General features: G+C 44.3%; 2 protein-coding genes and 1 long non-coding RNA gene across 4 annotated transcripts; all 3 read right to left on the bottom strand.

Annotated features, from left to right (window-relative positions):
* Window positions 1-8,774: 8,774 nt before the first annotated feature.
* Window positions 8,775-12,166, bottom strand: LOC306835275 (uncharacterized protein). Its single transcript, XM_079361732.1, has 4 exons — window positions 12,068-12,166; window positions 10,544-10,908; window positions 10,319-10,436; window positions 8,775-8,966 (listed from the first exon to the last, which is right to left on the bottom strand). The coding sequence occupies exons 1-4, from the start codon at window positions 12,074-12,076 to the stop codon at window positions 8,844-8,846; spliced, it is 615 nt and encodes a 204-aa protein (XP_079217858.1). The 5' UTR covers window positions 12,077-12,166; the 3' UTR covers window positions 8,775-8,843.
* A 1,660-nt stretch (window positions 12,167-13,826) lies between these two features.
* LOC306835284 lies at window positions 13,827-15,111 on the bottom strand. Of its 2 annotated transcripts, none has more exons than XR_013780605.1 (3): window positions 14,630-15,111; window positions 14,315-14,456; window positions 13,827-14,203 (listed from the first exon to the last, which is right to left on the bottom strand). It is a non-coding gene; the product is annotated as an uncharacterized lncRNA (long non-coding RNA). The 2 variants fall into 2 exon arrangements; XR_013780606.1 differs by having other exon boundaries at window positions 13,827-14,125.
* Window positions 15,112-15,940: 829 nt separating this feature from the next.
* LOC306835147 (uncharacterized protein) lies at window positions 15,941-18,060 on the bottom strand (the record flags this gene model as incomplete). The annotated part of the gene is made up of 3 exons (XM_079361576.1): window positions 17,944-18,060; window positions 16,283-16,647; window positions 15,941-16,175 (listed from the first exon to the last, which is right to left on the bottom strand). Exons 1-3 carry the CDS (start codon window positions 17,950-17,952, stop codon window positions 15,941-15,943), a joined length of 609 nt encoding a protein of 202 aa, XP_079217702.1. The 5' UTR covers window positions 17,953-18,060.
* Window positions 18,061-25,419: the final 7,359 nt, after the last annotated feature.

The raw sequence follows: 25,419 nt of genomic DNA, 5'->3' as shown, positions 1-25,419 counted from the left end.
GGGAGCTGTGGAGAAGACTCTGACCCAGCAGGTTCAGTGCTCAGTTCTGTACGGCAGATAAAAGATGTTGGCATCTGAAGATAGGGTTGGCTCCTTCCCCTAAGAGTCTGAGGCAAGGGGGAAGTGTGATGGTGAAGGATATCAGTGAGGTAGGAGGGGTCTGGTGTTCAAGGGCTTTATGTGTGAGGAGCAGGATTTTGAAGGTAATCAAATATTAATGTTGGAACAACAAGTATCTACACAGAGCGATGAGCTACGTAGTGCATCACAGGCTGCAAGTCAGCGGAAAGATAATCCACTGCTGAAGTGAAAATGGGAACTTTAACCACACCGAGCCAGACGCGGGAACAAGTTCAGACACGGCACAGAAAAGTGTCTTTAGATTGGTCATGACCAACACACGGTCAAAACTTTCTGACAACACGCGGTCAAATGTGACAAAGCAAGATTTGTATTCCAACAATCCAATAATAAACACTAAAACACCTCTGTGTTAACGAAATATATCACTTACGTTGCCATGGTTACGTCTTCAGATGAGCTGGAGGAGGGGGCAGCTGATTGGTTCTCTGTAATGAAAAAAAACAAGCAAGTGACCTCGACGTCCTGTCAGCTGCCATCTTGATATTATCAGCTCTTAACGAGTGAACAAACTCGCTCAGCTCCTCCCCCTTCATGCAAACATTTATTAAACAATTTCACTGAATGTTGCTTCATATCGATCTTAACGTCAGTTTGTCTTTGTTCCCGTGTATTTCAATCTGCTGTTATCTCTTCTCTTTGTTTGTAAATCTGTGTTTTAAAGTGTTCTAACCTGTCGCTCAGCTCTCAGAGTCAGCGGTCTGATGTTGAGGAGAGAGAGCAGAGTTTATATCAGCAGTGGGAGGACACCTGAGGTCACATGATTTCACAGAAACAGACCACAAAAATGTTTCAATTATCATAACAATAACATTACCTTTTAAAGTCAACTCTCCTCCCTCTCTTCCTTTCCATTTCACTGAACCTCACCGTTTCTCTGAAATCATGTGACAACAAAAGATTTTTATTACATAATGAAGAATAATACCTGATCCGTCTTCACAAACATTGACACGAATCTTATCAGATACCAGCTAACATACATTCAAGAAGTTGGAGCAAGTTATGGCTCAAACCAGTGAGCACAGGGGTCCTCCCAGCCCACAAAGGCCACCCTTGAGTTGGTCCAATCTCAGTGTAAATCTGACTCTTGTGGGAGGTGCTCCTGCAGAGCTGAGGACTTAACCTGTACTGACATGTGTCAGCGCAGCAGCCTGTGCCAGAATGATGACGAATTCAAGGCGTGATGCATGAGAGCGACAATGACTATGATTATGTATTTTGTATTTTTTTGCATAGGATTAAGTCCCTAGAGATGTACCATCTCTTTTTAAGGGGGTCCTAACATTAGACTATTTACAACATGACTTAAAAATTGAAAACAATTCAAAAGAACAAAAGAAATTAATAAAAAATAATTACAATACACAAACAAACAACAAACTGCTCAGGCAACCCAGTAATAACTGTTACAGTTGTGTACTCACCCACCAAGGTTGCACCATCTGAGGAAGTGGAGCGGATCTATGAGGACCTCACAACATTGGTTCATCATGTCCCAGGACACAACTTCCTTGCAATTCTGGGCGACTTCAACGCAAGGATTGGACCAGAGGACGTTCCCTTTCCCTACCACGACTCTACCAACCGCAATAGGGCATACCTCACTGCCCTTCTCATGGAACATCAGCTTCTGGCAGTGATCACCATCTTCCAGAAAAGAAAAGGCAAGAGGTGGACCCTCCGAGACCGAGAATCAGGTGTACTGCACCAGCTGGACTACATCCTAGTGAGGCGAAAGTGGAGGAACTCAATGCTGAGCCATACAGCACGTTCAGCACTGTGGGTTCTGATCACCGTGATCTCTCCATGAGGGTACGACTGAGCCTCAGGGCCCCCAAGCCGAGCCCCAGGTTCTGGTATGACTGGAAGACACTCTCAACTGACCCAGGCCTGCAAACCAGGTATAAGGAGGAGGTAATGAGCCGCTTTCAGCAGTTGGACGAAGCAGCAGAGCCCAGCAATGAGTACAGGCGTTTTGTTGTTGCCAACGAAGAAACAATAAGGGCATGCGTACCTGTGCTGGACAAGACCAGAAACTCCCTGCGGTCCAAACACCCGGAGGTTGTAGTGGCACGGAGCAAGGTGGAAGAAGCACTGCTTGACTTTGCACAAGAGCCTAGTATGGAGAAACGTAAGATACTGAATGAGGCCAAATAGTCTGTCTTCGGTACCTACGACAAGAGGGTGCAAAGAGCTCAGGGGGCGCATTGTGAGAGCCAGTATGGAGAAGCATGGAGGGTCCTCAACGAGATGACAGGACGAAAGAGGAAAAAGGAGGGACAGGTTGAAGGATGCAGCCCTGAGGAGAGAGTGGTGACATGGTTCAACCATTTCAGAAAGCTGCTAGGAACAACATCAGATGAAAGGGAGGAGGAAATACCATCATTCCTCCATGACCTCAACATCAAGGATGGTCTCTTCACAGTTACTTAGTTTGCCGAGGCTAAAAGTACACTGAGAGAGGGTAAAAGTGCTGGGCCGGACGCCATTCCCTCAGAGGTCGTAAAGAAGTGTGGTCTTGACAACATCCTTCTTGAGTTCTGCAACCTTGCTCTCCTCAACAACAAGCTGCCTGACATGTGGTCTCTCTCCAGCATCATCCCGGTGCCCAAATCTGGAGACCTCTCAAAACCAGACAACTACCAAGGCATCAGCCTGGCCTGTATCGCTGCAAAGGTCGACAACCACATGATACTAAACCGGCCATTGACCCTCACCTGAGGGAAAACCAAAACGGCTTTCCACACTATCCCAGATCCTGAATCTTAGGAGATTAATCGAGGAGGTGAAGAACAACCTGACAGCTGTACTGTGCTTCATTGATTTCAAATAGGCTTTTGACTCAGTGCACAGAGGCAGCATGATGAAGATCCTGAAGGTCTATGGTGTCCCTCCTAACTTGCTCTGGGCAATAGAGACCACATACTTTACGCAGGCCAAGGTTGTGACCCCAGATGGCGACAGTTTGGAGTTTGACATCCTGCCTGGGGTAATGCAAAGAGATACCCTCGCCCCATTCCTCTTTGTCATTGTCCTGGACTACTCGCTCAGGAAGGCCATCAACGGGCGAGAGCAGGATCTTGGCCTCACTATCACACTAAGGAGGTCAAGTAGGCACCCTGCAGTAGTCTTGACTGGTCTGGACTATGTGGATGACATCTGCCTGCTCTCCAACTACATGGAGCAAGCACAGGAGCTCCTCAGCAGAGTGGAGTCAGAGTGTGCCAAGCCTTCAGCTGAACGCCAAGAAAACTGAGGTGATCATCTATAACATCCAAGCAGAACACCCACCTCTTACAACAACAGGAGGCACTGCTCTGAAGGAAGTCCACGACTTCAAGTAACTGTTCTCATGGGTCAACTCAGAGCAAGATCTGAATGTGAGAACTTGCATGGAGAGCCCTGAATGGTATGGCCAGTGTCTGGAACTCCAATCTCCCCCAACAAATCAAACTCAGCTTCTTCTATGCGACAGTGGAGGCTGTTCTCCTTTAAGGCAGTGAATGCTGGACCATGAAGCCAACTTTGCAGAAGGCTTTAGATGGGTGCTAAACTAGAATGCTACGTGTAGTGCTGAACATCAGCAAGAGCGCACGTCACCAACAAGACTCTGTATATTGGAGTATCCAGGGTGAGCGACAAAATAGCTGCTAGGGGAATGAGACTTGCAGGACACTGCCAAAGACACCAAGAGCTACCAGCCAGCAAACTGGTGCTGTGGGAACCAGCACATGGGCACCGGTCACAAGGACATCCCACAAACACACATCTGGATGTTATCAAGAAGGACGCAGGAGCGCAAAGCACCAACGAGCTGGCCGGAAGTATGAAAAACCGGGATGACTGGAAGTGACGATGGAAGGCTCATCTGAGGATGACCTCGAGAGAGCAACTCACGAGGTAGAAACTGTCGAATTAAAAAGGTTGCTTAATCAAAGTCAAAGAAAAAACTGTTTAACAAAAGGAACTCTGAGTTATCTGATGAAATGCTTATGTGTAGTTTTATATATCGTGCATGTATTTCTACGGAAAGACAAAAAAAAGGACATTGAGGAACATGGAATATTTAGTCTGTGTTTTTCTTACCCTCTGGTCGGTTCATTGTCTTTGCCATGAGCAGTTGTTCTCTGCTCCCTGGATTTACTTTGTTTTTCTTCTTGTGGATTTTGGATTATTGTTTGAGTGAATTTGTTTTTGGCTTTTGTTTAAATAAATCAGCATTTTTGTTTATTCTGCAATTGGGTCCTCCTTCCCTGTTTTTTGCCCATAACAACGTGACTTAAGCCCCGTTTCCACCGAGCGGTCCGGCTCAGGTCGTCTCGGTACGGCGTGCATTTTGCGGCGTTTCCATAGACTAATCCCGGGAAAGATTCCCAAATAACCGATTCGTACCGTCCCTTCCGTTGGGGTGCCAAGAATGACGAGCCGACCCAAAAAGGTGGAACTAAACACTGCAGTCCGTTGATTGGTTGAAAGAATCGTCACTTCCTGTGTTACGTCGGCAAACAAAACTCACCCGTGTTTAAACCACTGACTGTAACACAGCTGATTGTTTACGTCTGAATTTCATCTCGCGGCACACAGCCTTCTCAAAGCTTGATTGAGTTCTTGTAATGAAGAGTCACATGTCAGTGACAGAGGAGATGAACTGCTGGATGTCTTCCAGCATTGGATGTGTTTGTGTAGCGTTTTTCTCCTTTGTTGAATCTATTATTTAGCCGTTAGCTGTTAGCTGCTATCATATGATGCTATTTACATAGCGGCTATCTTCATCCAGCTTACACGCCGCCTACCAAATAGGGCACAGGGCCAAACTGTATTGATCCATACCGGACTGCTGTGTGGAAACGGGGCTAAAGAACAAAGTAAAGTTTTACAATGGCCGTTTTTAGAAATGCAACATGGCTGCCACTTAGACAACGAGGAAAATGCACACATTGTTTTTCTGACTCCTTACACGATTACCTTTCCAAAAAAGTTTAGTTTAGCAAATCCTGCAGAAAGATATCGTGAACCTGACTATTTGTGTCGATGTATCTCAGACTTGAGTGTGAGAATAATACATGATTTTTACATCATGACAAATGCATAATCACCAAGTGTAATCTATTAGTGTCTGCATTGTTACTGTAAAAATCAGTTGCTGTTCTCATTGTCTTAACAGAGCTGTTTGACTGCCTCTTGAGCCTGTGCATCTTTTTTATCTCTCTCTGTGGAGTGGGGATTGCTTGCTGTATCAGTTTGTAAGTCTGTAAAAACTTCTACCAATGTCTGCCACGAGGTGCCCATCTGATGAACCAATCACAGCCTCCCTGTCTCCCTGCTCTCTGATGAACCAACCAATCACAGGCCTCCCTGTCTCCCTGCTCGTTCTCTATCGCATGCATGCTCTAGCTCACACTCAAAGCTCGTCACCGATGACGGAGTTTATACTGAGTTTACTGACCGCTGAATGAGACATGAGATGACGTAGTTTCTACACGATGAAGAGATGAGCTGAGGTCACCTTCTGGAGCAACGGCAGTAGGCCATGTAAGTGAGGGGGCGTGGCTTTAGAGGGAGCACAGAGGGGAGGGGGAGGGTGTAGACGGAGCGCTGAGGGAATGCGACTTTTTACATTTCAGTTATTTATATTCACCAAACCTGCCTTTAAGTGTAATGTGGACATTTTAAGTTTTCAATTTAACCAAACGGCGATATTATCGGTCACATCAAGATTCAAACGGCCCAGAAATCTGAACTGACGAGCAGTTTGCCGTCAGTGTTGCTTCACACAGTATACCTGCATGGTAAATATACTGTGTGTGTGTGTGTGTGTGTGTTTTAAGAGCGGCCTCTGTGTCTACATGTCGGTTACACTCTGTTAGCTTCATCCTTGGAGTCTGTAATAGAAATGATCCTGAATGGATGAATAAACTGCTGCACTGAAGGGAAATGAAAGTGTTCATGTCTGAAGGTCTGGTGCTCGGCGAGAGATTTAATGGTGTGTTGAAAGACTACAAGCCACAAAGAGTGTAAATGTGGCGTGTGGGTTGAAGTGTTGGCCTGCAGGTACAGTCTCCTAGGCACGAGGTTTTATGAAAAGGCTGCACTTTAAAAAGTCAGTTTGAACTACTGCAGTGACCTCTGGAGAGACCGGTGAGCCGGAAAGGTACCTCAGAAAGAACAGACAGTAGTCCTTCTCCTGATTCTCCTGACATCTGATTTCTTCTCAAGCTGTCACAAGAAACTGAAGTAACGTTTGATGGACGACAGACAGACATCTAAAAAATGCAGTCAAAGAAATATAGATTTTTTTTTTTCAGGTGAATATTTTGGATTGGTAATCCAAATAAATCCTAAACACAGAAACCATGCCGAGTCTGACGCATTTATTTTTCTATTGATTGCGAAGAGCCGAAAGAGTAAAAAAAAAAGACAAAATGGACTGACCATGTTTCCACTCACATGTACCTCCACAGGCAAATAAACTGTAAATCCATTAAATCTTATGGGAATCTCCTTGATATCTGATGTGGCTGAGAAAATCCCCCTTCGTAATATTTTGGTCCAATGGACAAAAAAAAAACTGAACTTCAGGATTTCAGAGACAGATGAAAATTTCGTACGAAAAAAACCGTACACAATGTGCATGGTTTCTGCACATTAGAGTTTTTATCGGTTTGTGGTAAAATAAAAATGGATACAATAAAAACAGACTGAAATGACCTTAATATATTATCATGCTTGAATGGAAACCATGGAGGTTTTCTCCCAGCAGAGGTCACTCATGACACCGTTTCATCTCCCTCCATCAAATTACATCTCCTGCTTGTAATTTTACTCCAAAGCTTCCTCCCTTATTGCCTCGCCGGCTGTGTCCCCGGGGGAATCAGGTCCCAATTTGAGCAGGTTTGTGCAATATAGGCTCCTGTGGATTGTTTGTTTATTGGCTGCTGTCTGTCAGGTTGGTCGTTTCTGTTCAGATGAGGTTTTGTTAGAAACTTTGTGTCCTAAAGGGGAAGAAGCTCAATCTGTGTCACTCTCAGGAGAAGATCTGCTGCCTGACAGATGAACTACAGCAAGAAAGTTTATGCAGAGGAAAGATTTTAAAAACAACTGCACATAATGAAATCCTCTTTTTGTTTTATTCTGCTGTTTACATGTTTGGCCTTGTAGTCAAAGATGCAGTCTCTACACCAGAGGTCGGGAACCTTTTTTGCTGTGAGAGCCAAAAAAGTCACATATTTTGAATTTTATTTCTTTGAGAGCCATCCTATGTTTTGACCGTTTCATCAATGAAATGTTATCATTGCATAATAGACACACCGCGGTCCCTGCTCTCTGCACAAATGAGAATTCCTCTGTCCATTCATGCTGAAGTGTGCGGTACTCCTCATCTCTTTTTCTTTTCCCCATCTTCTTCTTCAGGTTTGCTCTGCATCAAGCAGCGAGCTGATTTACTGATTAAAACGGCAGGAAGTGTAGGCTAGTATAGCTATTTACCGCTATAATCCAATAAAAATAGAGGCGTCTGACCCTCCCGTACGTGAAGTCGAAGGACAGCTGTGATTGGCTACAGACCAACACAACTCTGAACAAGTGCGGTAAAAAACGATAATAATGTATGGTATTTTGTTTTTTTTTAAAGATTATTTTAACACTATGATTTCTGTAACATTTTACTTGAATATCAGTGGATTTATTTACTACTTTTTGTGTAAAGAAATGCCAGGTAAGATTTATCTGAGAGCCAGATGAAGTCATCAAAAGAGCCACATCTGGCTCGCGAGCCAAAGGTTCCCGACCCCTGCCCGACACACTTAAAGGTGCATTCAGTCAGCCGTGTAGTGAATAAAGTAGTAAAATGATCCTCTGTGATCAGACATGAAGGAAACATGCTATGTTGAGATAGCTCTCTGTAATGATTAGAATTTAGACTGTAGCACCCATTTTAAACACTAGGTGTCAGAGTTACATATTACTCCTTTAAATCAACACAAACAGAACAAGTCTGTAACTGAGAACACTTATAAATGTTATGCTAAAAGATCCTTCGTTACACATTTTCAGTGAAACGTGTTTCCACACTTAAAATTCAACATGAATAGTAAAAAAATAAAAACCTGGATTTTTTAGTTATTTTTCTGACATTTTAATCTTTGGCGTGAGGCAGTAACAACGGGCCCAGAGCAGGCTGTCAGTGCTTGGGCTCCGGAGTTAGAAGGTACACACACACAGACACAGACACACACACACACACACACACACACAAACGAGTGTGTTCAAACTGAAAAGTCCTTGATGAAAACAGAACACTGAGTCTGATCGACTTCATGTGTGTTTAAGTTTCTGCAGGTTAACCGTTAAAAGCTGAAGTTGGAGGTCTGGTTGATGGCGGCCGGTTTAGCGAGTAGATTTCTGAGGTGGAGGTCGACGGTGCAGCTTTCTTCCACTTCCTGCAGGTGTAGGCGACGGTGATGGTAAATGAATGGTTGAAGAGGAGGAGGGGATGAAGATTCATCAAGGCGAGCACACTGGAAATAAATGTGATCATATAAATGTTAAAGTTCTGCCAAGCTCGTGAGTTTCTAAAATGTTGAAGAAAGCTGGTTACTTTGAGGCTGCAGCTTACTTCACTTTCAGTAGAAGAAGAGTGCAGACAGGAGCTGAAGCTTCATCCTGTATTTCAGGAAGTCTGAAGGCAGAAGCTGGAGCTTTCACAGGTAGAGGTCAATGCTGCAGGATGAGTGCAGAACCTTCAGCTGGATTTGGACAGCAGGTGGAGGCTTCTGACCCAGGAAGAGGCAGAGAGGGAAGTTTCTGCTTTCTTTTGTACCTGTCTACACCGGTGGAGGAAACAGAGCAGGTTATTTAAAGAAGCAAGAAGAATCTGAGGATGGAGGCAGCGGCTGTTGCTTTCTCCTTGATGTTTTGGATTCCCTCTCTTGCAGAACCTTGCTGACTGAAATCCTAACAGTTGATTCCTCCAAATAGTCATGATACAAGTGGGGGATACAAGTTTTTTTTTTTTTAGCCAGGAAAAATTCCCCACGCGATCTCCTCTCAGTCTGTCTGCAGACGGAGGAAGCTGCAGGCTGCTTACAAAAGCTTCCAGGTGGAAGTCTTAGTGGCATATTTCTGCCTGATGCAACCAGTAGAAATGACATTACAAGTTGCTTGCAGGAGTTAGAGGACACAGCTGGTGTAGAAGTTGGCTTCAAGGGTCATGTGCAGTAATACACCTGTGCAGGTTGAGGTGATATGTGCTTGCAAAGGCCCTCAGTGGAGGTTTGATATGAGTCTGTCTGCCAGGATGCAGGTGGAGGAAGCTGCATGTTTCTGACAGAGGTTGAAGGTAAAGCTTGGTTGAGGAATCAGAGACTGGTGTTGTAGTTTGAGGTCTCAGATCCTCAGGTGGAGGCAGACTGGTTTCTAGATGTTATCATGGTAGCTCTTAGCGAGCAGTATCTGCAGGTGGAGGAAACTGCAGGCTGCTCGCAAAGGCTTCAAGATGGAGGATTAATACAGACGTTTCTTTCAGATGCAACGAGCTAAGATGACTTTGCAGGTTGCAGACAAGAGTTAGAGGACATAGTTGGTGTAGAAGTTGGCTTTTAGAGTCATTTGTTTGAATCTACAGGTGGAGTTTGTAGTGATATTTTAATGCAGATTCCTTAGCTGGATGTTTGATATCCACTTATCTGTAAGAGCCTGCAGGTGGAGGAAGCTGCAGGATTCTTGCAGAGATATCAAGTTGACCAATAAGGTGAATATTGTAGCTTTGAGCTTCGAGCTTGGAGGTGGAGCTAAGCTAAAGCTAATGGTTGTAGGTAGAGAATTTGTATTTGGCTGTGTGCAGGTGGAGGTGTTAGCAGCAGAGGACTGATGGCAGTGTTTAGATTTTAAGAGTGATGGAAGATCCTCCTGCTGCTTGCTGTCAAATGTATATATCCCAGGAGGTGCTTAAGGTGGAGTCTTGCTTTAAGAGCTTTAATCTAAGTCACTAAAAGTCTATTAATCTATTCTAATATTTACAGCTGCATTTTGGTCTTTGTATGCAGCATCTTCTTTCGTTTTAGTTTGACTTCTTGGCTCTTTTACGGGGCGAGTGTTCAGGACTCGGCTCTCCAATCGTGTCGATATCAAACAGTGGAGGATAGACGCCGCGTCCGTATGACACGTCGACACTCACCTGTCCGTCTTCGTCCTCTGACTCTGTGAAAGAGGGACGGTCCAGTGATTCCCACAGCTTCTGTTTGAGCCGACGTCCCAGGTCTAAACTGTAGGGACGAACCCGGCCACTCTTGTATCTGTGAGGACAGGAGGGAACACAAATATAGTTAATATTAAAAATTAAATATGAATCAAAAATTCAGATTTTTAGCAATGAGTGATTCATTATTTTATGGAAACATACCGAAGGAGATCATCTGCCACTTCATGGTAGATGATCTGGAACTCGTCCACTGAGCGGTTGTGAATAGTCAGAGGACCCGTGTCAGGAGGGCTCGGCTGGTCCTCGGTGGAGGCCGGGAGGCTTCGGGGAAACTTTGATGCCACCGGCAGGTCAGCAGGTGGGATGGTGGCAGAAAGAGGCCTGGAGAGGAAGTCTGTCTCCACTGGAGGTTGAGCAGGAGGACGGGGCTCAGAGCTCCTCTTCCTCTTCTGACCGAGGTTTTCAGCAGAGGGCTGCGGCCTCGTGCTGCTGGCTTCAGGCTTCTCCGCACGGCGTGCAGAGATTCTTCGCCTCCAGTAGTTATGGTCTCTCAGGTGGACAGGACACTGCAACAACAACACAGACACCTTACATTAATCCTCTATGATGTAAATGTTAAAATGACACGAGGCAGAGAGTTTGGATCTCTGTCTTTTAGCTTTACATAAAAGAGCAGCAAAATTCAGTTTGTTCACCTTCAAAACAAAAAGTCCTGGATGTCATATTTGTGAGTGGGAACTGAAATCACAGTGTAATGGTGTTTTTTCTCGTGCTCTAAACTCCTCTGTTTGTTATTCTGCACACTCGAGTTGATACTGTGAATATGTCCAACGTGTTCGTACGTAGCATTGATATAAAGGCCAAACACTGTCATTATATGGAAGCTCTCAATAAAGAAACCTCGGGCCAGAGGAACTTCTCATATCTATAAACTCTGGGAGTAATGTGTGTGTCTGATCACACTCAGTCACATTTTACAACCTGTACTTGGACACAGAATAAAAATAACCACTTCAATATGAGCCCTGAATTCAGCTAATGAAGCTCCACTTACACTGATAAAAATATTCTGCGAGACCTACTTCAAAAGATTAAGGCAACTTTTTGCATAATTTCTTTATGTTGATCAAGCAAGATCGCTCTTTGTTTAAACTACTTTTTCTTTTTTTACATGAAAAAGAAAGTCCAAGTAAAGTGTACGTAATTTTGTCAAGTAGATTAAGCAAAACTAAACTTTGTATAAACTACACATTGTTTTTCAATGTTGTCAATGACATTTGCAAGTATAACCAACTTGATTATATCATGTAGATCAAACAAAACTAGTCTTTGTATACATTACTTATAATCAGGGGCCTTTATGAAGGAAATAATCGACTTTATGCAAAAAAAATCGTCCTTAGCGATTTAATTTTAGTCGACGTAAAGTCCCTGCAAATCTGCTAAAATAAGAATTATAATAATATATTTACGTATTCTTAAATGATTCATTTTGTTGATGTGTTTACTTTAAAACACAATATTACATCTGGAGGACGTAGCTTAGCATCACTGACAGCGTGTGGAGTTAGATAATTTACTAACCTGCCCAGAAGGCCTAAAACACGCGTGTTGGTGCATCTTTAGCGTGTACACGTGTAGTAAATATTCTAGCATTAATGACTGAGCGTCCACACACATTTAAAAGTAAAACAAATAAAAGCTCTAAAATGTTTATAATCTCACATTTTCCATGACGGTGGCTCGTTTATTTTCTGTCCTCTGGGAGTCTTTCGTTCTTCTCGGGATGAAGAAATTTTCAGTCGAATCGGAAACTTTTTGGGACAAATCGTTGAGATAAAAGTTGTGTGACCTTTCTCTTGGCTGTTTGGATGATGAGTGAGTTCAAATGAAGCTTAGCGAAAGTTCAGTAAGGAAGACTTTAAGTGATCCACAATCAGGTTTCTCAGTCACCCTTTTTCACGCTTTTTCACTCTATTTTCCGCTGACATTCTCACGCTGTCAGTTTGGGCTGACAGAGGCTTCGTGCGCCCCTCCACCTTCCCATCACCGCCATCTTCAGAAGAAGAGTTGACTCCCATCAATTCTCCTCCCACTCGGTCTCATCCAATCATCAGTCCTCCACCACCAGGGTCTGGACTCCGCAGGTTAATCAGCTGTTCTGTCACCGGACCTCATCTAACCAATGGCGCAGCGTTCCTCCTTCGTTTTCGGCCTATCATCGTTCAGCTCTCCTTTTAAATATGATCCCTTTTCTTCCCTAGTTCTTTCAAGCTGGCTTCGTGCGCCCCTCCACCTCCCCATCACCGCCATCTTCAGAAGAAGAGTTGACTCCCATCAATTCTCCTCCCACTCGGTCTCATCCAATCATCAGTCCTCCACCACCAGGGTCTGGACTCCATGGGGGGATCTATCCTAATGACGAGCAGGACTTCATCACAGAAATCGCATCTCCACCCCATAGAGTCCAAGCGCCAAAACATTCTGTCAATCTTATTCTGTCAATCACTTTTCATTGTAATAAATTCATTCTTAATATCACTTGTCTCTCCTGATTGAAATGTTGTTTTGATTCAAAGGATGCACCAGGAGACGCTGCCTAGCAACCGAGCATTCTCACCTGCACGTCTGTTCTAGAATGTCATGACGTTTCATCCAATCAGAGCGCAGAATGACCCAGACTGTTTCCTTGTATGGATATTAATTATTATTAATAATCAAGAATATAGATACAGGCAACATGGCAGCGAGATATCTACTGAATTAATTCATAGCATGACCTCACTGTATCATCAGATATTAAAGGGGACAAATCCACCTCAACAGTGTTTTTGAACATTTATCTGGGTAACCTGAGAGTCTATCGACCCGCAATATGTGAAATAAATCCATCCAGTCTGACAACACAGAGAAAAATGCTCAGTTTCAAATGTGCTCCCCTTGTGATGTCACAGTGGGAGTCTGGTCGACAAAATAATGTATGGTGTTTTTTTGTTTTTTTTAATTTTATTTTAACACTATGATTTCTGTAACATTTTACTTGAATATCAATGAAATTATTTACTATTTTTTGTGTAAAGAAATGCCAGCTAAGATTTATCTGACAGCCAGATGCAGTCATCAAAAGAGCCACATCTGGCTCGCGAGCCAAAGGTTCCCGACCCACTTAAAGGTGCATTCAGTCAGCTGTGTAGGGAATGAAGTAGTAAAGTGATCGTCTGTGATCAGACATGAAGGAAACATGCTATGTTGAGCTCTCTGCAATGATTAGAATTTAGACTGTAGTATCCATTTTAAACACTAGGTGTCAGAGTTACATATTACTCCTTTAAATCAACACAAACAGAACAAGTCTGTAACTGAGAACACTTATCAATGTTATGCTAAAAGATCCTTGATACACATTTTCAGTGAAACGTGTTTCCACACTTTAAATTCAACATGAAAAGTAAAAAAATAAAAACCTGGATTCTTTCATTTTTAGTTATTTTTCTGACATTTTAATCTTTGGCGTGAGGCAGTAACAACGGGCCCAGAGCAGGCTGTCAGTGCTTGGGCTCCGGAGTTAGAAGGTACACACACACACACACACACACACAAACGAGTGTGTTCAAACTGAATAATCCTTATGAAAACAGAACACTGTGTCTGATCGACTTCATGTGTGTTTAAGTTTCTGCAGGTTAACCGTTAAAAGCTGAAGTTGGAGGTCTGGTTGATGGCAGCCAGTTTAGCGAGTAGATTTCTGAGGTGGAGGTCGACGGTGCAGCTTTCTTCCACTTCCTGCAGGTGTAGGCGACGGTGATGGTAAATGAATGGTTGAAGAGGAGGAGGGGATGAAGATTCATCAAGGCGAGCACACTGGAAATAAATGTGATCATATAAATGTTAAAGTTCTGCCAAGCTCGTGAGTTTCTAAAATGTTGAAGAAAGTTGGTTACTTTCTTGTTTTTATGAAGATATGTGACTTACTTTAGTTTTTGATTGTATTGACAAAGTTCGATGTTTCTAGCTGAAGATGCTCCTCATGGTGAACACGCTGTTTGTGACGCCGGCCTCAGAAACCACAAAGCTGATCCTGTCCTCTCTGAACGTGACGTGTTGAGGATGTGGTCTGTAAAAAATCATCCAACATGACATTAAAGAGAGAGAAACTTTGCTGCAGGAGGCATAAAGTGACAACAACAGGAAGTGATATCTAAAATAACAGCAGTCACATTTCAGTAATAATCAAGCTAATGCTAATCTTCCCTGAATATTAAAGTAGGAGATGAGGCTGCAGCTTACTTGACTTTCAGTAGAAGAAGAGTGCAGACAGGAGCTGAAGCTTCATCCTGTATTTCAGGAAGTCTGCAGGCAGAAGCTGGAGCTTTCACAGGTAGAGGTCAATGCTGCAGGATGGGTGCAGAACCTTCAGCTGGATTTGGACAGCAGGTGGAGGCTTCTGACCCAGGAAGAGGCAGAGAGGGAAGTTTCTGCTTTCTTTTGTACCTGTCTACACCGGTGGAGGAAACAGAGCAGGTTATTTAAAGAAGCAAGAAGAATCTGAGGATGGAGGCAGTGGCTGTTGCTTTCTCCTTGATGTTTTGGATTCCCTCTCTTTCAGAACCTTGCTGTCTGAAATCCTGACCGTAGTTGGCTCCTCTAAATAGCCATGATACAAGTGGGGGCGAAAAAAAACAGTTTTCTTTTTGAGCCAGGAAAAATTCCCCACACGACCTCCTGATGGACGGTCACGATTCACGCTTGCATTGGCTCCATACATTATATGCAGGTTGAGGTGATATTTGCTTGTAAAGGCCCTCAGTGGAGGTTTGATATGAGTCTATCTGCCAGGATGCAGGTGGAGGAAGCTGCATGTTTCTGGCAGAGGTTGAAGGTAAAGTTTGGTTGAGGAATCAGAGACTGGTGTTGTAGTTTGAGGCCTCAGATCCTCAGGTGGAGGCAGACTGGTTTCTAGATGTTGTCATGGTAGCTCTTAGCGAGCAGTATCTGCAGGTGGAGGAAACTGCAGGCTGCTCGCAAAGGCTTCAAGATGGAGGATTAATATAGACGATTCTGTCAGATGCAACGAGCTAAGATGGCTTTGCAGGTTGCAGACAAGAGTTAGAGGACATAGTTGGTGTAGAAGTTGGCTTCAAGAGTCACTTGTTTGAATCTACAGGTGGAGTTTCTAGTGATATTTTAATGCAACCTCCTTAGCTGGAGGTTTGATATCCACTTATCTGTAAGAGCCTGCAGGCGGAGGAAGCTGCAGGATCCTTGCAGAGGTATGAAGTTGACCAATAAGGTGAATATTGTAGTTTGAGCTTTGAGCTTGGAGGTGGAGCTAAGCTAAAGCTAATGGTTGTAGGTAGAGAATTTGTATTTGGCTGTGTGCAGGTGGAGGTGTTAGCAGCAGAGGACTGATGGCAGTGTTTCGATTTTAAGAGTGATGGAAGATCCTCCTGCTGCTTGCTGTCAAATGTATATATCCCAGGAGGTGCTTAAGGTGGAGTCTTGATTTAAGAGGTTTAATCTAAGTCACTAAAAGTCTATTAATCTATTCTAATATTTACAGCTGCATTTTGGTCTTTGTATGCAGCATCTTCTTTCGTTTTAGTTTGACTTCTTGGCTCTTTTACGGGGCGAGTGTTCAGGACTCGGCTCTCCAATCGTGTCGATATCAAACAGTGGAGGATAGACGCCGCGTCCGTATGACACGTTGACACTCACCTGACCGTCTTCGTCCTCTGACTCTGTGAAAGAGGGACGGTCCAGTGATTCCCACAGCTTCTGTTTGAGCCGACGTCCCAGGTCTAAACTGTAGGGACGAACCCGGCCACTCTTGTATCTGTGAGCACAGGAGGGAACACAAATATAGTTAATATTAATAATTACATATAAATCAAAAATTCAGATTTTTAGCAATGAGTGATTCATTATTTTATGGAAACATACCGAAGGAGATCATCTGCCACTTCATGGTAGATGATCTGGAACTCGTCCACTGAGCGGTTGTGAACAGTCAGAGGACCCGTGTCAGGAGGGCTCGGCTGGTCCTCGGTAGAGGCCGGGAGGCTTCGGGGAATCTTTGATGCCACCGGCAGGTCAGCAGGTGGGATGGTGGCAGAAAGAGGCCTGGAGAGGAAGTCCGTCTCCACTGGAGGTTGAGCAGGAGGACGGGGCTCAGAGCTCCTCTTCCTCTTCTGACGGAGGTTTTCAGCAGAGGGCTGCGGCCTCGTGCTGCTGGCTTCAGGCTTCTCCGCACGGCGTGCAGAGATTCTTCGCCTCCAGTAGTTATGGTCTCTCAGGTGGACAGGACACTGCAACAACAACACAGACACCGTACATGAAACCTCTATGATGTGAATGTTAAAATGACACGAGGCAGAGAGTTTGGATCTCTGTCTTTTAGCTTTACATAAAAGAGCAGCAAAATTCAGTTTGTTCACCTTCAATACAAAAAGTCCTGGATGTCATATTTGTGAGTGGGAACTGAAATCACAGTGTAATGGTGTTTTTTCTCGTGCTCTAAACTCCTCTGTTTGTTATTCTGCACACTCGAGTAGATACTGTGAATATGTCCAACGTGTTCGTACGTAGCATTGATATAAAGGCCAAACACCGTCATTATATGGAAGCTCTCAATAAAGAAACCTCGGGCCAGAGGAACTTCTCATATCTATAAACTCTGGGAGTAATGTGTGTGTCTGATCACACTCAGTCACATTTTACAACCTGTACTTGTACACAAAATAAAAACAACCGCTTCAATATGAGCCCTAAATTCAGCTAATGAAGCTCCACTTACACTGATAAAAATATTCTGCTAGATCTACTTTACAAAAAAAAATTTACTTTTTGCATAATTTATTTATATTGATCAAGCAAGATCGCTCTTTGTTTTTTGTTTTTTTTTTAAGTTTTGTTTTCGGCCTTCTTGCCTTTATTGATAGAGGGAGGACAGTGGATAGAGTCGGAAAGGGGGAGAGAGAGTGGGGAGAGACATGCGGGAGATGGGCCACAGGCCGGACGCGAACCCGGGCCGCCCGCGCGCGAGGACTGAGCCTCAATACGTGGGGTCGCGCGCACTGCCGCTGCGCCACCGGCGACCCCAAGATCACTCTTTGTTAAAACTACTTTTTTTTTTTACATGAAACAGAAAGTCCAAGTAAAGTTTACGTAATTTTGTCAAGTAGATTAAGCAAAACTAAACTTTGTATAAACTACACCATTTTTTCAATGTTGTCAATGACATTTGCAAGTATAACCAACTTGATTATATCATGTAGATAAAACAAAACTAGTCTTTGTACATTACTTATAATCAGGGGCCTTTATAAAGGAAATAATCAACTTTATGCAAAAAAAATCCTCCTTAACGATTTAATTTTAGTCGACGTAAAGTCCCTGCAAATCTGCTGAGATAACGTAGCTTAGCATCACTGACAGCGTGTGGAGTTAGATTATTTACTAACCTGCCCAGAAGGCTTAAAACACGCGTGTTGGTGCATCTTTAGCATGTACACGTGTAGTAAATATTCTAGCATTAATGACTGAGCGTCCACACACATTTAAAAGTAAAACAAATAAAAGTTCTAAAATGTTTATAATCTCACATTTTCCATGACGGTGGCTCGTTTATTTTCTGTCCTCTGGGAGTCTTTCGTTCTTCTCGGGATGAAGAAATTTTCAGTCGAATCTGAAACTTTTTGGGACAAATCGTCGAGATAAAAGTTGTGTGACCTTTCTCTTGGCTGTTTGGATGATGAGTGAGTTCAAATGTTGTTTTGATTTAAAGGATGCACCAGGAGACGCTGCCTAGCAACCGAGCATTCTCACCTGCACGTCTGTTCTAGAATGTCATGAAGTTTCATCCAATCAGAGCGCAGAATGACCCAGACTGTTTCCTTGTATGGGTATTAATTATTATTAATAATCAAGAATATAGATACAGGCAACATGGCAGTGAGATATCTACTGAATTAGTTCATAGCATGACCTCACTGTATCATCAGATATTAAAGGGGACAAATCCACCTCAACAGTGTTTTTGAACATTTATCTGGGTAAAGCCTGGTTCACACGGCAGGATAATTACGCCGATTTTGGCCCCGATTCTCCCCTTCCGATAATCTTAAAGACGCCCTGATCATCATAAAATAATCTTAGAAGATCATCCTGCTGTGTGCGGTGTGTTAAGACTGCTCTCGTCGGGACCGCTCCGATCTCAAATCGGGGATATTAGGATAGGATATAACTTTATTGATCCCCAATAGGGAAATTCAGGCGTTACAGCAGCAGCAGTGCAGAATCAAAACAAAGAATCAAAAGTCGAATAAAATAATAACATAAACATAAATACAGTCCAGGTAGAAAGGGGGGGATATATACAGAGGACTATAGTGTGGTGGACTCAGCAGGACAATGAAAAAGATATTAATTATACTGTGCAGTAAATGGCATGTTAAAGTAACCCGTGATGAATTTAAAGTGGCATTTGTGATCAGAAGGTTTTGTAAACAGTATTGACCGTTCAGAGTTCTAAGTATAATTAATATAGTGCAGTTTTGACTCGAGTATAGATATATAGTTATAAGAATATTGTTAGATTTACGTTTACAAAATGCAGAGACAGACAAAAAAACCCAAATAGTTTTCACAAAAATATATTTAATGTTCCAACGGGGAAAAAACAAAAAGAGCAGGCAGTGAGGGCAGGCTGGCTTGAAGATCCATAAGACAGGGAACTCCGACGAGTAGAACAAAAGCAGGAGGCACACCAGCGAAAACTAGAAATGAGAAAAAAAAAAACAAGGTCAGTCAATAAACAAAACAAAAGGAACAAAAATCAGCGAGAGGCTACAAACAATTTGCTGTGAGCAAACTTGACACTACCGAACAAGACGGAATTATCTGGCAGAGTAGTGGAGTGCAAGCCAGGCTTTTATAGAGGAGTTGATGAGATTGAAGTCAGGTGTGCCTCGTCTGCTGCATGGAGGAGCCAGTCACACCCCCTGTCACTCACATACCTGCAGAAGGAAGAAACACAGAAGAGGGAGGGGGAGAAAAGACAACACAAAAACTACACCAGAAAACAAAACAGATCTGAAACCTCACCCCCCCTCAAGGGACGCCTCCTGGCGGCCTACCGGGCTTGTCAGGATAACGAGTATAAAAGTCATTAATAAGCGACGGGTCCAAAATCAGGGAGCGAGAAATCCATGAACGCTCCTCTGGCCCATAACCCTCCCAATCCACCAAATACTGGAAGCCCCGGCCTCGACTCCGCACATCCAAAAGTTGCCGGACTGAAAAAGCAGGGGGATTGTCAATGATACGGGGGGTGCAGGGGGTTCGGCTGGAGGACAGAGAGTGCTGGAGTTTACAGGTGAAACATGGAAAGAAGGATGAACCTTCAACGAGGGGGGAAGTCTTACGTGGACCACGCAAGGATTAATAACCCGCTCAATCTCATACGGGCCAATGTACCTGGGTGCCAGTTTCCGGGACTCCACTAGGAGTGGGAGATCCTGAGCGGATAGCCATACCTTTTGACCTGGCTGGTAATCGCAGGAGTGCGGTGGTGATCTGCCAGTCTCTGGTTCCGCAAAGCAGTACGGGTGATCGTAGCTCTAGCTTTGCACCAGATCTGTCGTGCCCGTCGTAGATGCCCCTGAACAGAAGGAACTGCCACTTCCGCCTCCTGAGCTGGAAAAAGTGGAGGCTGGAAACCGTTAGCTGCCATCAAAGGGGACATACCTGTGGCTGATGACACCAGGGAATTGTGGACGTATTCGATCCAGGGGAGATGGGTGGACCAGGAAGCAGGAAACCGAGCAGTGACACAACGAAGTGCCGATTCTAAGTCCTGGTTAGTCCGCTCCGTCTGGCCGTTGGTCTGGGGGTAGTACCCGGAGGACAGGCTGACCAACGCCCCCAACGCCTGACATAATGCCTTCCAAACCTGCGCTAAGAATTGTGGACCTCTGTCCGAAACAATGTCCTGAGGAATGCCTTGGAGTCTAAAAACATGCAGGGTGAGCAGATAGGCCGTCTCCAGGGCAGAAGGCAACTTAGGCAGGGGAACAAAGTTCGACATCTTAGAGAATCTGTCAACAATAGTCAGAATGGTGGTATTACCTTCAGATGGAGGCAGGCCTGTGACGAAATCCAAGGCAATGTGGGACCAAGGTCTGTGAGGAATAGGGAGGGGACGAAGCAGACCAGCTGGAGCACGGTGTGACGCCTGCAGGCGCAAACTGAGCAGGCTGAAACATATTCCTTAGTGTCCGCTGACATGGACGGCCACCAGAAGCGTTGTCGTAGGAGACTCAGGGTCCGATGAAAACCCGGATGGCAGGCGATCTTGGACCCATGTCCCCACTGAAGAACCTCCGACCTAGCAGCCGGAGGAACGAACAGCTGACCAGGCGGACAATCCACAGGAGTCCGGTGATTCCCTTGGGCCTCCTGGACCAACCTTTCAACCTCCCAACGAGCTGCCCCCACCCCACAAGAGGACTGCAGGATGGTTTCCTCAAGACATCCTCAACAGGTGGAGAAAACTGCCGAGACAGATCGTCAGGCTCAACGTTCCAAGAGCCTGGGTGGTAAGTGAGGGTAAAGTTGAAGCGTCCCAGGAACAGAGCCCAGCGAGCCTGGCGTGAATTGAGCCTGCGGGCAGAATGAAGGTAAGAGAGGTTCTTGTGGTCTGTCCATACCACAAAGGGATGAGTTGAACCCTCCAACCAGTGCCGCCACTCCTGCAAAGCCAACACGACAGCCAGCAGCTCACGGTTCCCCACATCATAATTCTTCTCAGCGGGAGTGAGACATCGGGAGGAGAAGGCACAGGGATGCAATTTCTGATCAGCGGCAGAGCGTTGGGAGAGAACAGCCCCAACACCAGAATCCGAGGCATCAACCTCAACAACAAACTGACCAGAGGGGTCAGGGTGAGACAAAACAGGATCTGAAGAAAATAAACTCTTTCATTTAACAAAAGCCCCTTCTGCTGCAGAAGACCAAATGAAGGGAACCTTCACCGAGGTTAGCTTGGTCAGTGGTGTAGCAACTCTACTATAATCGCGGATAAACCTTTGATAGAAATTGGCAAACCCTAGGAATTTTTTAAGTTGCTTTCTTGTTGTAGGAGTGGGCCATTCGGCCACTGCCTGAACCTTGGCAGGGTCGGTCTTGATTTGCCCCTTCTCCACAATAAAACCAAGAAAACTGACTGAAGGACACATGAAACTCGCACTTTTAAGCCTTTACATAGAGTCTGTTCTCTAATAGTCTTTGCAGCACAAGGTTATCGTGCTGGACATGCTCCTGAAGTGACTATGAAAAAATCAAAATGTCATCTAAATACAAACCTGTTGAGCATGTCGCGGAGAACATCATTAATGAGTGCTTGGAAGACGGCAGGGGCATTAGTCAACCCAAAAGGCATTACAAGGTACTCGAAATGCCCCAAAGGTGTATTAAATGCAGTCTTCCACTTATCTCCCTCCTTAATTCTCACCAAGTGGTAGGCGTTTCGGAGGTCCAACTTGGTGAAGATGGTGGCTTTGTGGAGGGGGCCGAAGGCAGAGTCCATGAGAGGAAGAGGGTACTTATTCTTTACAGTGATGTCATCAAGTCTCCTATTATCAATACAGGGCCGCAAAGTCTTGTCTTTCTTTTCTACAAAGAAAAATCCCGCCCCTACTGGAGAGGAAGAAGGGCGGATGAGTCCAGTAGCTAAAGAGTCAGAAATATACTTCTCCATGGCCTCCCTTTCAGGCCTGGAGGGCTTGTAAAGTCTGCTGGAGGATAGAGACGCACCGGAGAGAAGGTCTATACCACAATCGTATAGTCTGTGAGGCGGCTATGATAAAGCACGGTCCTTACTAAAAACCTCTTGGAGGTCATGATATTCAGATGGAATGGACGACAGATCAACCGGTTTTGGAGGGCTAGGTGTGGTAGTGACAGTGGTGGGTATCGCAAAGTGTAAGCAGTGGGAATGACAGAACAGACTCCAATTAGTAATGGTTAGCGTAGACCAGTCTATGTGTGGGCAGTGGAGCTGAAGCCAGGGGAGGCCTAACACGAGTGGTGATGTGGGTGACAAAATTATATATAACGAAATGGTCTCATGATGGTTACCTGACATAACCAAGGTAATAGGGCCAGTGTGGTGAGTGATACGGGCGAGGAGTCTACTGTCGAGAGCAAACACGTCCTTAGGTCTGGGAAGAGGCTCAGATGGTAAGTGGTGCTGGGAAACAAAACAAGAGTCAATAAAATTTTCATCTGCTCCAGAATCCACCAGAACTTGGAGCGAAACAGAGGTCTGACCCCAGGAGACAGTACCTTTGAGGGTTCAGCCAGACATTCCCAGCAGACCCTCACTACACGTTTGGGCCTGCCGAGTCTGACCGGCTTCCTCCCCTGCCAGCGCATCCAACTCACCACCAGGTGGTGATCAGTTGACAGCTCAGCCCCTCTCTTCACCCGAGTGTCCGAGACACACAGAGGTCAGATGACACGACCACAAAGTCGATCATCGACCTCCGGCCTAGAGTGTCCTGGTGCCACGTGCACTTATGGACATCCCTGTGCTTGAACATGGTGTTTGTTATGGACAAACTGTGACTGGCACAGAAGTCCAATAACAGAACACTGCTCTGGTTCCGATCAGAGAGGCCGTTCATCCCAATCACCCCCCTCCAGGTCTCACTGTTAATGCCCACATGAGCGTTGAAGTCCCCCAGTAGAACAATGGAGTCCCCAGTCGGAGAACCTTCCAGCACCCCTCCCAGGGACGACAAGAAGGCCAGGTACTCCGCACTGCAACTTTTTTTTTACATGTAATTGATTTTAATGTTTCATAAATGGATTCTTTTAACGTGAATCTTTTGGCTCCTTTTTTGAAAAGTGAAAGTTGAAGTTCGGGTCATTGAAAGCGGTGAAAAGCTGTCGGCCTGGGTTTGAATCCATCCTGTAGTTTCTTTTCAGCAGGTCATTCCTTTCTCTCTCTCTCTCTCTCTCTCTCTCTCTCTCTCAAAAGCAACAAAATATTTTGATGCTGATCTTGTTAAATTTTCAACCAGCTTGTGTAACTATTTATCAACGAAAAGCCATTAATCAGCTTTTTTGGGTGCATTTCGTACTTATTCATCACTCCGTGTCTGAAAACGTTTGTTTAATGTTGTTCTAAAGAAGAATAAATAATTCTTTGAAATGGTGGTCTGATCACAAGCAGCAAGGTTTTGACTGACTGTCTCCATCTAGTGGCATGATGAACACATCACAGTAACAAAACTTCCTTTAACACAGATGACTGTCTTGGGGCTGCATGGTTGAGCAGTGCTGTTACCTCACAGTGAGAAGGTTCCTGGTTGGGTTAGGGTCAGCGTATGTTCTCTTCTCGTACTCCAGCTTCCTCCCACAGTTCAAACACATGCTCATTGTTTTAATTCCTGACTCTAAATTCGCCCTCGGTGTGAATGTAAGTGTGACTGGTTTTCTGTCTCCATATGTCCCATGCCTCCTCCCTCCCCCTCCTTATTACCTCTCCTCTCTCAAAATGTTCTCCCATCTCCCAAGCTGATCTGTCAAAAATCATCTCAACCAGGAAATCCTCCACCTGCATTTTAGACACCATCCCATCCTCCCTCGTTAAACTGTTATCACTAGAATTATAAACTCCTCTCTCAGCTCCTCCACTGTCCCTCTGTCTCTCAATCTGGCTGCCATCACCCCCCCCCTAAAGAAACCTGGACTCCTCTCTGAGATCCTTGGACATGCTGTAGCCACCCAAATCAAGTTCATTTCCCATTTCACTAACAACACCCTCAACGACCAATTTCAATCTGGATTGTGTATCCAGCATAGCACTGAAACAGCCCTCCTTAAACTCACACATGACCTCCTCCTCTCCTCTGACTACTCTCCATCCTCATAGATTGTATCTGATGTGGTGGTCTGACAGATGAGTAGATTGTGGTTGTTGTGGTGGTCTGACCGTCACACATTGGGCAAAGATCACATTAATGTCTTAATGATGATGACATCATTGACTGTAAAATCTGAAGCTCAGGTTTGACTGTTAATGAGTTTTGATAATTTCTTTAAATGAAGCTGTTAAACCATCAAATTCTTATCAGCAGAGCTTTAAACAATCTATTAGTTATCGTATATTTTTTCAAAAACTGTTTAAATGGTCGTGTTGGTTTACTCTTTGAATCTTTGACTTTGTGGTCAGAATAAAATGAAGCCGTCTGATTGCTAAAAACATCTTTAATTGAAGAATAAAAGCAGAAAGTTGCAGATGAGATGAAGACGAGCTGAGCAAACTGATTCCTAAAAACACATTATTACAGATTCATTAAATGTAGATTAGATTACATATAAAACATACATCACTGAAAATAACATCAACATGAATCAGAACATTTGTGCCGGCTAAATATTTGATTTCAAACACACATTTAGAAACTTATCCAAAAATCAAAACAAAGAAAAATTGATTTCAAAAGTGAAAGTTTGATTCACCGTCAAAAGATATTTTACTTTCTAAAAGCTGCTAACCTTCAAACTGACGACAACGAGCTGCATCGCAAACGACTGCTGTGTTGTGTTCTGTCCGCCGCCGCCGTCATCACGCTCTTCAAACTGATCTCAGCCTACTGCAAACAAGCAATACCACTCCTTACCAGCAGGTGGCAGCAGTCTGATATTTTTCTCACAAAGCAGAAAACTTAAAGCTGAGGAAACACAAATGGGATGTTTACACTCTTTCACCATTATGTTCTGAACGCATTCGTAACGACCACGACTTGATGGAAACATGGTACAGGCGAAACATGAGAAGAGACTTCTGTAAACGCCCTCTTCATGCCTTGTTGACTGACTGTATGTCTCCAACTGGTCACCACCAGTTCCACATGTTAAATCTGACAACAAAACCTTCAACAAGCTCCGAGCAGCACCGACCAGAACCACAGACTTTACCTGGAAGCCCTGTGTACCTGCCTTAAAAGTTCTGCTCTCTCTTAATTCAAAGCTTTTTATTGGCTTGAATATGTAAATATATTACCAAAGCA

Source organism: Symphodus melops (genome assembly GCF_947650265.1).
Source record: "Symphodus melops genome assembly, chromosome: 14".
Lineage (NCBI taxonomy): Eukaryota > Metazoa > Chordata > Actinopteri > Labriformes > Labridae > Symphodus > Symphodus melops.
This window is presented reverse-complemented; position numbering and strand designations above follow the sequence as displayed.